Below are 15,521 nucleotides of genomic sequence, written 5' to 3' on the forward strand. Positions count from 1 at the left end.
TTTGCAGGGATCGATACTGACTGTTTCCTACTCTTTTTTCTTACAGGTTTCGCCCCTGGATCTTGGTTTCAGTCGTAGGCTGGGGTAGATTAGCTTCCGGTGTCCAGTCTTGTTGAGTTCAAATGCTCCAAAGTGAGAATATAGAAATGACACTGACAGAAATCCGGTGATCCATTCATAGCCCAAAGAGTTCCTACCCTTAAAACTAGAATGAAGTGGACTCCATCCACAGCAAGAGCATGCAACAAGATGTGCAAAGGCTGTTCCCCAAGCAAAGCAAAGGCAGAGGATGAGATGGGAGGGAGTCGAAAGGAGAAAGTTCTCTTGGAAGGAAATATGGGGCACGGAAGCATCTCAAATTAGTTTCCTCTTACGAGCCACCTATGATGTCCTTCCATCTCCAGTGAACCTCAGCAAATGGTACGGAGAATATCCTGTTTGTCTCCAGCTAATCTGAAGCACATCTTGGTTGGCTGCAAGGTAAGCTTGACGCAAGGTTGCTATACGTGGAAGCACAACCAGGTACTCAAGTATCTTGCAGTGTCATTGGACCCCAGACAGACCTCCATCAATGCCTTACCTCCTCCGTTATGTCTTTGTGCTCCAAGAAAGGAGTTTGTGGTGGAAGGGGCAAGGGAGGTCAAAGTGAAGACCTCAGATACTGGCCAGCTGGGTGGTGCTTATGACTGGAAGCTGTTGGCTGACTTGAACCAGAGGCTTCGTTTCCCACCCGAAATTGTAGTTACCAGTCTTAGACCAGACCTTGTGCTTTGGTCCTCCACACTCCGACGTGTGTATATCATAGAGCTTACTGTGCCCTGGGAGGATGCTGTGGAGGAGGCCTATGAGCGTAAGAGCCTTAAGTATGCTGAGCTAGCAGCCGATGTGGAACAACGTGGCTGGAAAGCAAAGGTTTCGTGGGCATATATCAATCATCGAAACACCAAGGAAAGAGGGTGCCCATCTGATGAACCCAATGAAGCTTTATACTTCCCTCCCTCTATCCCTAGTACCTCCACGTCTGTTTCTCACTCATCTCAGGAAAGTGCAATAAAGCAAGGGATATTACCATCTCATCCTAAAATGTAACTAAATAAACATGAATTAGCTCCATGCAGCAATATCCAGCCAAATATCCACTGACTGAGTCCTCCTGCTCTCCAATCGCTCTCAAGGGACTCTGATGGCATACGTCAAAGTCACAGGGCGTCGACACACAATTTCTAACCGGCATGCACTACTTCAAGTCAGCTACCGATCGGTCTGTGCAGCACTGTGCACTGAACTGTAATGGGCAACATGGATCCTATGACAAGAGGTATCTGGTCTTCAGTTCATTTTAGATATCTTTGGACTGTGTTGTGTTTATATTTCAGTTAAACCGCACCAGTTAGTTTGAAAGCTTGAAGAGGTGGGTCTCGGCCCACTTGTTTGGCAACGTTTAAGCAATGGTAGTACAGAGGTGTATACCAGCTGTAGCAAACTTTTCCGGAAAGCTCACTTTGGCAAGCTGTTTCGAACTCCCAAAACGAACTCCAAACGAACCTCGTTTAGACCTAATTTTGTCCGAAATGACGTTACAGCAGTTCGTTCTTTGATTTCGCTTTAAGTATATCAGGGGCTTTTACACTTAGTCAAATAAACAGAGCAATCACACCAGAGATTGTTTTAATCTAACCAAACCTTCCAAGTGTGCACAGACCCTAAATCTAGCTCAATGTACCTTAATGGAATGTTGGAAAGTACTGAACAGAACTAAAAAGTATGTGAATCTTATTATGAACCTTATCAGCGTGGATCAAGAATCTTATTTAGGTGATGTAATATTCACGAGTAGTACTAACTGATTTACTGAAAGGCAGGTAAGTGGACATTACATATAGTAGGATTCCCGCTTACTGCTTGGTCGTCAAACAGCTTTCTTTAGTGTGTCCAGAAGCTGGAAGATAGGAACTTTTCCAGAAGTCAAAACCTTATTGGAACTAAAAGAGCACCTTTTGACTGTGGGAATGCAATGAACTTTGCAATAGAGTTCAGATGTTCTGGTTTTAGGGCCTGCTGCTGTGATCTGTAACACATAAAGTCTTGTCATGGAGTGGATTGTGGTTAAACAAGTCTCTTTCATCTGCCGCAACGCAGATGTGATGCACTAAGTGAGCATGTTTATGAGGAACAGTTGTTCTGCTGCTTCATTGAGCTGTGTAGTGATTGGATGAATGGCTTAAAGGGATAGTTAAGCCAAAATAAAGAGTCTGTCATAATTTTCTCACCATCATGTTGTTCCAAACCTTCCTTTCTTCTGTGGAACACAAAAGAAGATATTTTGAAGAATAAAAAAACTGTTTTGCCAATACAATAAAAGTCTGAAGTACAAAGCAATACTGAATCTCAGACTTTCATTGTATGTAAATTTTTCACAATTTTGTATTCTGCGGAATAAATAAAGTCATACAGGTTTGAAAAAATGAGGCTGAATAAATGAGGACAATTTTTATTTTGAATGAACTATCCCTTTAAGTGAGCCCTCTGATGATTGGTCACACACTCTCTTTATACTATGATGTCACTGAATGGCTGTTACTCCTGGAGAATTCATACTTATGTGTATTATAATTTATAATAATATCTGTGCATTTTCTCTTCCAAGAAAATGGGCTAAATTATTATTTAGTAATTCATAATATACTAAGGGGCGTATCCAATTTTTTGTCCAACCAAATGCCTCGTAGACAGAGAACCATGCTTCCCAAGTATCTCCAATGGTAATAACAACATTGTGAGAGCGTCCATCTCGTAAATACAATCATTCCGGCGTGTCTTGTAGGCAGAGTGAGTGACAGGACGAACAGTCCCTATGGAAACAGGGCTGAAATCCTACAGCTGTAATCTTAAATGTCATCTTTGGTGAGCAATTGACAGGTATTAACCGCTAATCCTGTCTGACATCCTCTCCACACAGACACACACACACACACACACATTGGGTTTTCCTGTTTTAATGACTGACCCGTCCAGCAGCTCAGTGGAGAAACGTCCAGACAGCGCACAAAGATGTGACCCCTGCAGTGCACAGAACTGAATGGCATAACTCAGACACTTCTACAAAAAAACAACATACCAAACTATTAATTTAACAAGGTCATAAATTCACAGCCAGAGTAATAAGTTCAGCCACATCTAATGAAACAAGACATTACTCCTTCCTAGTTAACTGAGCTGTCCAGGCCTGCAGCTCAGACAAAAGACACTTATATGGCGGAGGTTCTGAAAAGGGTCTTGTAAGCATGGTTAAATAATTACAGGAACTAGTCAAATATTCAAGTGAATCCCTGTGTTTTGTACTTTCGTGGCTGCTTTTAATGGACATTTTCATGAGGGCAACATTAAGAATTAATGGTATAAAACGGGCCACGGATAATAAGAGAGAAAGGGAATGAGATGAAAAAGATAGAATAGCATGGGGGAGTGAAGGACATGGGTTGAGAAAGGTGAGAGGCCACAGTCTAATTTAAGAGAGTTTAATGTAAGAGAGAGAGAGAGAGAGAGAGAGAGAGAGAGAGAGAGAGAGAGAGAGAGAGAGAGAGAGAGAGAGAGAGAGAGAGAGAGAGAGAGAGAGAGAGAGAGAGAGAGAGAGAGAGAGAGAGAGAGATCAATTACATTTTGAATAAAGACATTAAAGTCTGTTTTTAGGAATATTAAGAATCCACAATGCATCCAGATGTTTTATGCTTTTTGTACAAAAGGATTATTCTGATTAAACTCATTACAATAACAGATTTTTGAGCCATCTGCAATGCAACAAACCAAGAAGCGATAAAACATCTCTCATATGTTAATATTAATCAATGCTAATTTAAAAACATTTAATAAATTATAATAATAATAATAATAACAACAATAAATGCATAAATCAAAACTTTAATACAAATTATTATTATTATTATTATTATTACTTCTAAATTATTTCTTGGGAGATTCTCACTAAATGTAAGGCAAATATCTCCTAAGCAAATTTAATTCACTCCAAAATAAAAATAAGAAATTCAATTTTTTCATGATAATTAAGCATGATAATTAAAAAGTCTACACACACACACACACAGACACACACACACAATAATAAATAGATAGATAGTTAAATATAAATAAACAAAATAAAGATTTTTGTTCTCAGAAAAATTATATTGTTTACATTTTGAAGTATTTATTGATAGAAATAAATAAATTATATTTTGCATAAAAAATGCTAAATTTAGGACCATTAAGATGTTTTGCATTGTGGCAAAAAAAGAAAAAAAGAAAAAAAATGAGATAAGAAATAGAAATAATTCCGTTTTATTTTGGGGTGGCCAGACATGACCTGGACATGTTCTTGTCAGGTTTCATAAGATTACCTTGGTAGAGAGAAATGGAGCGAGAGCAGGAATGACTTCGAGGAACAATCTGAGCAAAATAAGAGTGAGATTGTAAAGGTTTTTCTCTAGGTCATGTTCACGTCAGTAATGTTTGGAGGTGACTGAAAGACGAGGACAAGAGAGTAAGACCTACTGTCGCACTTTTAAACAGCTTTTAAAGTGCAAGCACACCTGTCAATCAGACAACAACAGCAGAAACCCACACACACCACCTGCCTAACACACACACACACACACACACACACACACACACACACACACACACACACACACACACACACACACACACACACACACACACACACACACACACTTTCAAGTCCAAATCCAAACTGCACATTCAGCAGTGTGAAATATCTGTCCTCATGTTGGAGGCAAGTATATGATGCATATTTGAAGAGGTGTGGAAAGGCATGAACAAAACGAGAACTCATTATTGCTCTGCGATGCCTCCTCCCTCATCCGATTCCCAACGCGGCCCCACCACCAAAACCCTGTGCCACAAAGAGCCCAGATAAAGACACATTATTGAGAATCAGCCTGCTGAAATAACGCGCTCTGACATCTGAGTCAGCCTGCAGCCAGCAGCGTGGAGGTGGGGACGCAGGGGAACAGTTAAAGAGGAGAGAGATGGGAGAAGGAGAGAGAGAGAGAGAGAAACTCTATGAACTCTGTGCTGATGAGGTACCAAAGTAGACATCGCAGATCTCCATGGATCGGTTCACAGCTTGATGCGGACTAAAGTGCTATACATTAACGGCATAAAATATGCATATTTTAGACAGCTGCAGTCCTAATTCATCTGCAAATGTCAGGAAACATGGTTCTGAAAGTGTATTCATAATTAATGAAAGCATCATCCCTATTGGCAAAAAACTTTTTTCAAGGTTGATCTTTCCTCTGGATTTGGCTGATGTGTGGAAATTATTTTAAGCATCACAAACAGGAAGACCTCTAATCTCCTTAAATAATAATACCATGATTATGGTGATATTTTATTAAAAATTTTAGGCATTCAATTCAGTTTGTGCAGTATAAAATGTGTAAATGAGTCATTTCGTGTGTTTATGTACTAATCAGAAGAACATTAAGCACTTCAGCTCTGAATTAAAGTGAATCCCCACAAACATCTGAGATTAATTCATCTTAAATCTGCTTAACATACAAACTTCATTCAAACTTTTTTTTTTTTTTACTTTTTTTTTTTACTTTTCTATAATTTTAGCTTTGGGTGTGTCTTCTATTTTTGTCCTTCATAAACTTTTATATACACGAAAACTGGCCAAAACACTGGCCAAAAGTTTGGGGTCAGATATATTTTTTTAAAAGAAATTAATACTTTTATTTAGCAAGGATGAATTAAATTGATCAAAAGTGACAATTGCCACCCCCGAATTGCCACTAATTCGAGCACAGCCACACAGGCATTCATAAATGAATTAAAAGCTGGATAAACTGATGGAAAAGAGGGAAAAACTCCAACGTCCACCAACGTTTTACTAATTTATATATTTTATATACACTAAAACTGGCCAAAACACTGGCCAAAAGTTTGGGGTCAGATATATATTTTTTTTTAAAGAAATTAATACTTTTATTTAGCAAGGATGAATTAAATTGATCAAAAGTGACAATTGCCACCCCCGAATAGCCACTAATTCGAGCACGGCCACACAGGCATTCATAAATGAATTAAAAGCTGGAAAAACTGATGGAAAAGAGGGAAAAACTCCAACGTCCACCAACGTTTTACTAATTTATATATATATAAAGTTGCAATTGTGAGATAAAATCCCATTGTGAGAAACAAAGGAGTTTCTTCAGAGTCATTTACGCCAACCAGTTGACTACTTTTCTGAGAGACTAATAAAATAATAATAATTAATAATAAAAATGAGCATTTATGCAAGCCTTGACTTCACTGAAGTTTTTGCATCATGAATTGTTACTGATCTTCTTTGTACAGTTAACCATCTATAAATGCCTTTACACTCAGCAATACATGCATTTGACAGATTCCATGTGCACTGAGAAAAAAATGCATTCTGAATGTCATAACGCCAAAGCAGCTGTGATGTGGAATTAAATGTATGCCTTGCAAGCATTGTTATTTCCATCTGGAAATGCAAACCTAGTTTTTTTAATGTCACATTGTTGTAAATACAAAAAGTCTTAAAAAGAAACAATGGAGATAGCTTTATGTGCATGCATACTCCATCTTCCCATTTCAAGATTACATAGAGCCACCATCTCGAAGCTTCAGTTTTTCAGCACTGACTCAGGTTCACCTGCAGTGTTTCCCTGTATTTTGGCACAATGCAGTCTTCACTCCATTTTAACAAGATGCCCAATCCCTGCTGGTCAAAAATGGCCCACAGCATGATGCTACACAAGCATACTTCACTGCAGGCATGGTGTTTTAAGGTGTGGGCAGCGTCTGCACTTTTGAATTCTGTTCAAAAGCTCTACCTTGGTTTCATCTGACCACACAATCTCTTCTAGGTCTGCTTTATGCTTTACCCCCCCACATGGTTCTTTCAGAGTAATGGCTTCTTTTGTATCACCACCCCATGTAGGCCAGAGCTCTTGATATGATTGACTTCATATTTTATTCTCAGCTACTGAACTCTGTGGCTTCTTCAAAGTGACTGTTGGCCTCTCACAAGTCTCCTTCAGAGTTTTGAAGAACAAGCTTTCTACCCAGTGTCTTGTTGGTTTGATATAGCTTGTAGTCCTTGATAACTAAACAAATACCCATACATGGTTTTGTATGATTTGTTATTCAGTAAGATGTGAATTTGGATTAAATAGTAGTGGTCCATGTAACTTGTGCGCAATATGGCAAGTCTTCTTAAACCTTTCAATACATTATATGGCTTCAGAAGACATGAAACAGTGTATAAATCATATGTACTACATTTATAGTGGTTTTTGGAGCACTGGCCTCTGTCTGTCAATATCCATTTCATTTTGCGTTCAATAAAGAAGAAAATTTAAATGGATTGGACCCACAATTACAAATACAAAGGTGCTGTATGTTGGAGGAAGGCTGTCTCTTTCTCTGTCTCGTTTCCTCTGAGGTAATTATCTTAATAGGTTGACTAATAGCACCTCTCAGAAGTGTGTCAATGGTCTGGGAGGGATGAAGCGGATTGGATGTGGTAATAGAAACCGACAACACAGTCTCAACCCAACACAACGGAACCTACATCAAGAAGCAGTCCGGACCAGGACAAAATGCTAATGCTAATTCATTCAATTTCACTGTGTTAGGACCACAACAAAATACCCCAAAGAATAACCTGCATTGGTCTAATACATTTCCTGCAAACAAGACGATTCAAAGTCTGGAAATGATGCTTCCGTGCACTGTTTCAGTCATTACTTAGTAGTAGGAGGTGGAAAAAAAATCAGAGTTTCAAGCTGTGTGGAACATAGCATAAGTATAAACATGTTAAAAATATCTGCCAATGCAGTAGATTTTCTTTGTAAACAAGTCTTAATTTCTTATTCAGTGTTACTTTTGAAGTACATTTCAGGGCTAAATATTTTTCTAGTAGTCGTTCATTTAAGCCAATAGTCGACTAATTGCACATTTATGATATTAATTTAATTACTTAAATGGGGGGTGGCATCAGAAAATGGTTTGAGTTTCAGGGCTGAGAAAGAATTTTATATTTGTAACATTGCTAACATTTTTTCTACATTACAGAGAAATACCAAACTATAATTATTGAGCCTTTAAAATATAAATGAAGCGCTCAATCACACACAAAGCTTAAAGCAAATAGAAACAGAAAGGAGACGATCAAAACATTTTAATAATTTATTAATACACTAGTGATTTCTGAGTCAGTGTCGGCTGCAAAGGTGTAGTTGACGATGCTGAATCATCTTGGACGCACTTGTTGAGAGAAATGCATCTTTCATACAGATTAAATAATCAGAGAATATTTGTTTTTCGACTTGAATTGGTTCATTCAAAAGTAGTTTTTTTTTCTTTCTTTTTTTTCAGTTTTGAATGTTATCTTATGACCAAAAATGAAATGCTGCTGTTATCAGGAGAAAATGCAAGTGATCGCACCGGTGCCGGTGCCTCCGAGTTAGTCTGCACGAACCCTTGGATATGCGGCAATAATAGCGCACATTTATCCAGCTTAACGTTAGAGCGAGCGGCCATGTAAACAGGCAAATGTTAGCTGCTGCTTGCATGTTTCATTTTTAATTCAGATTAATGTAATTTAAGTTGAAATTACTTAAACATCCAAGTTGATTGTACTTAATTCAAGGCAGCAACTTTTTTAACAGCTAGTGCACATCTGGATTTATTACTGCATGTCTCCATTTAGTTACAGAATCATGTTTTCACAAATTTTCATAAGAGTGTGAATGTACACTGCTGTTCAAAAGTTTGGGTCAGTAATTTTTTTTGTTAAAAGAAATGAATACTTTAATACTTTAACAATAAATCAGCAAGGGCACATACATTTATCAAACAGTGTATTTGAGTGTATTTGTGTGAGTCAATGTGTTTATGTTCAATAATATTTCCATTTCAACTCCTCAGAGCCTTCACCTACATAACCATCTGAATTCTCTATTCTCTTTCCCTCACACCATTCTCTCCATCCATCATTCTATCCCTTCATCTTCCTCCACCCTGTCTCTAGTGAACAGCTGGTGAGGAGAATTCCCACAATCCCTCACACCGTAATCTCCCTCCCTCTGCTCACACGTCCATCCATCAAAAGAGCCTTTATTCACCCCTGCTGCTGCTGCTGCTGTGTGTGTGTGTGCGTGTGTGTGTGTGTGTGTGTGTGTGTGTGTGTGTGTGTGTGTGTGTGGGGTTATGTCTGATGTCACTGTGAGCATTATAGTTAGCTGTGTGGAAAGTTTAGTGACATAAAATCAAATTAAATCTTCATGTGATGAAATAAACACACTGGCCAGTGTCCATAATGCATTTAAGAAGATCATATGTCAGCAAGACTCTCTTTGAATGGTTCTACATTTACACAAGGCCAGGTGTGTGTATGTTTGTGTGTTTTTATGTATAAGTGTGTGTTTTTGTGTGCTTAATGACTTTAAGCGCAGCTGCAGATGCCAGAAGGTTAATGAATCTCTGTGTTAAACCGTCTATATCCCATTAACCTGAGACCTACAGCGTGATCTTTATCAGGAACACACACACAAACACACACAGATCGCTCAGATCAAACCGACACATGCAGAAATCGAAACAGAGCTGGAAATTCAAACGGACACATTCATAGGGATAAACACGCACACGCACACACACACACACACACACACACACACACACACCAAACATAGTGTGGTGCGGGGCTCTGATTGCTGACCTAGTTTGGGAGGGACCTGTCACTACTCATAGCCATCAGATGGCAAACTCACTGGTTCAGCATGGCAGACACACAAACATGCACACAAACACACATCCACAAACGCTGAACTTTGGAACTCAGAGCAGCGCGGCATCTGTGTGAAATTAAATAGTACGGTTTTAATTTCGACATGGCTTCAAACTGTGCAGCAAGGTATGCTAAACGTTACCGCTAAAAATACATAAATGTGATGGTATGCGATAAAGTGTGTGGACAAGCAGGGAAAACCTCTCCTGTTTCTACACTGCAAGTAAGTACGGGGTTCCAAATGTTAAATAAAGTGTGTTGCAAAAAGGTGACCCAGTTTTAACAAAAACTACCCAGTTTTACCACACTGAAAAACTTACTGGTGTAGAAACACTCAAATAATATTTATGTTCCTATGTAACAAATAATTTCATAGAAATGTCAAGTAACACATTGAAATTAACCTGAATATTTTAAATGATAAACCTAAAAAATAAACCTGAAATTTTGAAGTAAAACATACTCCAATAATCTTTGTTTGATTCACAACTTTGAAAAATATTTTTTACTGTAACACTACATTTCAATGGTAAACAATTGGGAATAATTTTATATAAAAATTATTATATTACTTTAAATTGTAATTTAATCATCAAATAAATATTATTAACTCTTTAATGCATGAATTATGATAACCTCAGTATTTTTTTCTTATGCATTTTTATTGCTTAGGGCAAAAAACAGATTTGAAGTGGACCGTGTGTGCTTGGTTTTAACTGAAGAGATACCGTATTAAATATAATACAGTAATAACACAGCAATACTGTGTGTATTAAACAAACCAATGAAGAATATATACAGTAAAATCACGTGAAAACTGAAAAATATAAAATGTATACAAAAAATATAATACAGCTTCAATTATTGCAAAGTGCAAACACAATTGAGTTTGTTCCCATGCAGCAGACAAAGAATTTCACACAAGTTGAATTTTGTGTGTCTTTGATATCAACACATGAGGACTTGATTCCATCAAAGATCTACAACCGGTGAAGGTACAACTCTGTGGAAACGGGAAACCCAAATCAGACTATGTAGAAAATGCTCACGCTCCTTCCAGTCTACCAGAGTAGAGTCGATTTACCAGGATTAGCTGATCATTTTGATTATGTTCTAAAAAAAGACAATCTACTACCGTAGCTTTCTGAGAAAACCTCAGACTGAAATCTACATTGATCTATTGATGTTTTCAGACTGTGGAAAAACTAACGATGAGGTGTTTTCAATCTTATCTGAAATTAGCAGAGTTTGGGGTAATGCATTACAAGTAGCATCATGCATTACGAGTAACATGCATTACGTAATCAGATTACTTTTCTGATGTAACGAGTAAAGTAATGCATTACAAGTAATGCATCACAGTAATAGTATGAATTGTATCTGAAATATAGCTAATGACACGATTAATAAGTGATAGTGATAAGCGGTGAAATCACAAAACACCTTAGTCTCTCAAATCTAATAAATCTAATAAATCTAAATGCAAATTTTAAATACAAAACTTAAATCAATATCTTAAGTGTTAAATCTACAAGTACAAATCTAACTGTAATCCAAGTCTTAAAAAGAAATATAAATCATAAATCTTAATGCAATTATATGAAATCTGAATCTTAAGTGTTAATTACAAATGTAAAATATAAAATGCAATTACAAATCGAAAATCTGAATCTTACATTTATTTACTGAAACTTCAGTTAAAAAAGTATGTCTAAAATCTAAATCTAAATTACGTTGCTCACTAGCAGACAATGTAGTTTTATTGATCATAACTCATTTTGCTGTATTGCGTCACTCACACTGGGAGATTATGTATTTGTGTACACACAGAGAGTAGGGTTCATCTCTAATATTTCAGCTTAACCTTGATAAATAAACCAACAAGACCTTTTCAATAATTAACAACCCCTCACCACAAGTCTAATCCACTGTGACACACACACACACACACACACACACACACACACACACACACACACACACACACACACACACACACACACACACACACACACACACACACACACACACACACACACACACACACACACACACACACACACACACACACACACACACACACACACACACACACACACACACACACACAAGAGCTGAAATATCAATGAGTAGCTGTAGGATTGGCAAACAAAGGCATAGGCTACGTGCAAGTCCACGGTAATACACTATTTAATCTTACCGTTAACATGGTCAGCAATGCAACAAGGTGACTACTGTAAATTATCGACTGTGTGAGTTTGTGCTTGGCAGAATAGGATGGCAAAGGGGAGGTTTTGGAGAGGGATTCTAATGCAGTGGGTTTTTGAACGCTTTTTTAGGGTAAAGTGCTCCCCTGGGAGCTCAGTTAGCGCCCAGTGATCAAAGTTTTGACAAAAGAGCTTGGAGCGTTTGATACACTCTGATACACACTCAGCAGGGAGAAGATCTCAGCTTCAAACAGTGCAGATCACAGGGGAAACAACCACCAGCTAAAAGCATCACTCGCAGCCACACACACCAGGACGAAACCACAAAAACCTACATTAATAAGCTGTGCTTTTATTCTATATCAAAACACATAAATAGTTTACATCTGTGATTTATAACAGCACAAACACCATACATGGATATTTGGGAAGTGAAACACAGTGCATGTGTGTTTTACATTGGACGGGCTGATGTCTCTAGCTGCTCTTAAATGCCCTTGAGTCTCACAGGCCCATTACAGCCAATTAAGATCCACATAATCACAAGCGTGTGCAAAACTGCACAGCACCCGACGCTCTGTCTTTCTCTTTCTCATTACGGGCATATTGTAGAAATTAACAACTGCCAACATAGGTTAATTAAAAGTGATTTCCCTAGGGAACAAACAGTAACACGCACACATATTCTCTGTTTTATCGATGGATTCATCTATTGGTGGAGCAACTATGAGGTAAATTTGACGGGACAGAACCCCTGCGGCTAACGCGTGTTATTATTGCACTTGGGCAATTAGCAAATGTTCCCTAAAATGTTTGTTCATTCAAATTTTTTTTTTTTTCATAGAAGTAATGATTTAAAATCTTATTTCTGGGCTTTAACCATTTTTTAATATTTTATAATTTTAAATCAGGGCTCTCAAATTCATATTTACCCATACACTGTTGAAAACCACATAACACCTTTGGTGTTTCCGTTAAAAAACGACTGGCCTTTTAAAAATTGCTTGTAAATGGCTCTCTATGCTATATTATCACCAAATATTGGATTCAATCTTTTTGTCAACTTGTTTAAACTGATTGATCATATGTCTCATTTATCTGCGCTTAAATTGGTCAAAAGTACAAAAATAATTCAAACATTTTGGGAAGTAGTTATACCCTTTTTTTAGTATAATACGAAAACATTAACTAACATTTTCGGGAAAAAGAAAATCCTCTCCGGATCAAAATGACCCGAACACAACATAAGGGTTAAATGGCAGTCAACTAGAGCCATTTGAGTAGCTGCAACAAATACAAGTGTTTTTACCTTGAACTTTAACTATAAAAGAACAGTTATCATACAGCTTAGCACACAAAAATCACAAAACTCTTTTCATGGATGTGAATCAAATAAATAAATACTTACATTCACTAAAAATGTTTGGGAAAGGTTGTGTGATATAAAAATCCCATTAAATAACCATGGATATAAAAAAATTAATACGGAGTCATGCGCATGACAGGTGGAAGAAAAAATAGATATTGTGGCCACGAATTAAGAATTCATTCACACGATTTATTAATTCATGGCCATGTTTTATTTATTCCCTTCCTCATTTTAGTTAATTTATGGCTACATTGTAGTAATTTGTTCCCTTGTTTTAATTTAGTTAAATCATGGCCACGTTTAACTCATTTAACTAAAATGAGGGAGTGAATTAAGTCGTGGAAACAAATTCTTAATTGGTGACCATGATATCTTGTTATTATTCTCCCTGGATGTCATGTGTGGGTATCTGTACATTAAAACCAAAATGCAGAAGATTAAAGATTGATTTGTAGGTCAGATGAGAGGATAAATTATTCCTCACATTTGAGGAGGGCACAAGATAACACAATATGTGGGTCAAATTTGGTTTGTTGGCCGATAGTTTAAGAATAGTTATAATAGAGGGTGACAAAAAAAAAAATTCAGAAGAAAGTGGAAATTAAGATTATCCAACATGACAAGGCTCAAAAATGTGTTACCAACTTGAACACCAAGGAACAATATGCCTGGAATATGTGTGCCTCACTACTGCACTGCAACCCCAACATATGTTGGCTAGATGAAAAAAATTAAAACAAAATGGAGGCACAGTACCTCCTTTTACGAATGCTTAATCCCATTCTGTACACACATCTATGGTTATAGATGGTGCTTCATTAAAAATTTACAGATGCAGACATCCTGGTTTGGTAAAAAATAGCTAAACCCAAAATAGGGAATTGACTGCACTCTCTGTTTCTTGTCATTACAATATTGGTTAACACACACACACTTACCTATAATGTAGTAGTCTCGTAAGTTCTTGAACTCGTGACCCCAGAGGTTGGGCGAATACTCCTGGAACTTGATGGTAAACCTCATATCACTGTTAGGTTTGTCGCAGGTGAGCAACAGGTTGGGGGCGCCCATCACCTCACACTTGTCGGCCTGCTCTCGTGAGGACACCAGGTACAGTTTATAATACTCATACTCCGAGGGAGAGTTCGGCCCCAAGGGATTTGTGGCAGGACACACAAGGTCTAAACGATCCCCTATTTGAGGGTAGAGTATGTAGCCCCTCTCATCTCCAAACCTGCAGAAAGAGAGAGACGAAGAGTGACAGACTATAGATAATGTTCATCTCCATGGAAACTGAGATTGACAGTCTGATATTTGCTTGCATGAACGTGCATGTGAAACTGCAAGGCCTGTTTGATGCTGGAACTGCCCTTTTGTTCATTCATTTTTTTTACACAAAACGTAAATATACATGCCCTTTGGTTCTGGAGAGTGTGTGAGAGGGCATATGTATAGCTTTGCTTGCCAATGTGATGAAAATGAGCGTGTGTAGAGGTCACGTTTTGTCTACAATAGTAAAACCTGGAATCACTTAGATTGTGGGGAGCAGCCAACGGCTTAAAGGGAAAGTTCACCCAAAAATTAATATTTCGGTCATCATTTACTAACCCTCATTTCTTACTAAACCTGTATGACTTTCTTCTGTTAAACAGTGGCTCTTTTTGATGCAATTATAATGAATGGGTACTTCCAAGTTTCAAAAATTACTCAAAAGCACCATAAAAGTATCATAAAATAATCCATACAACTTGTGCAAGAAACAGAATTTAAGCAATTATTTCATTATCTTCCCCTTCAGCGAGATGTTAACAGCTGTGTCCGGATCGAGTCAATGAGTTAACAGAGAACTCGATCAGTTTAATTCCTAAATGAATCATTTAGACCAGTTGGATGCACTTTTTTTTTTTTTAAGCAGACCTATTACACCCTTGTTTTTTGGGGTCTACTAAAACACATTTTTATGCGTGAATGTCCAAAAACTATTTTTCACATATTTTACATTATTGCAGCACCTCTCTTCCCAGTCGTTCTAGTTCTTGTCTCTATGAAGCCCCTCCCACTGAAGAGCGCAGTGTGCTCTGATTTTGGCTGGACCAGTGAT

General features: G+C 37.6%; 1 protein-coding gene across 1 annotated transcript in view; it reads right to left on the reverse strand.

Moving 5' to 3' along the window:
* Positions 1–15,521, reverse strand: part of efnb3a (ephrin-B3a) — a 53,839-nt gene that overhangs the window by 23,297 nt on the left and 15,021 nt on the right. The window contains exon 2 of the mRNA XM_079860997.1: positions 14,359–14,654. Coding sequence (XP_079717123.1) covers positions 14,359–14,654 — 296 coding nt within the window. The remainder of the gene's footprint in view (positions 1–14,358; positions 14,655–15,521) is intronic.

Source organism: Squalius cephalus (assembly GCF_949319135.1).
Source record: "Squalius cephalus genome assembly, chromosome: 24".
Lineage (NCBI taxonomy): Eukaryota > Metazoa > Chordata > Actinopteri > Cypriniformes > Leuciscidae > Squalius > Squalius cephalus.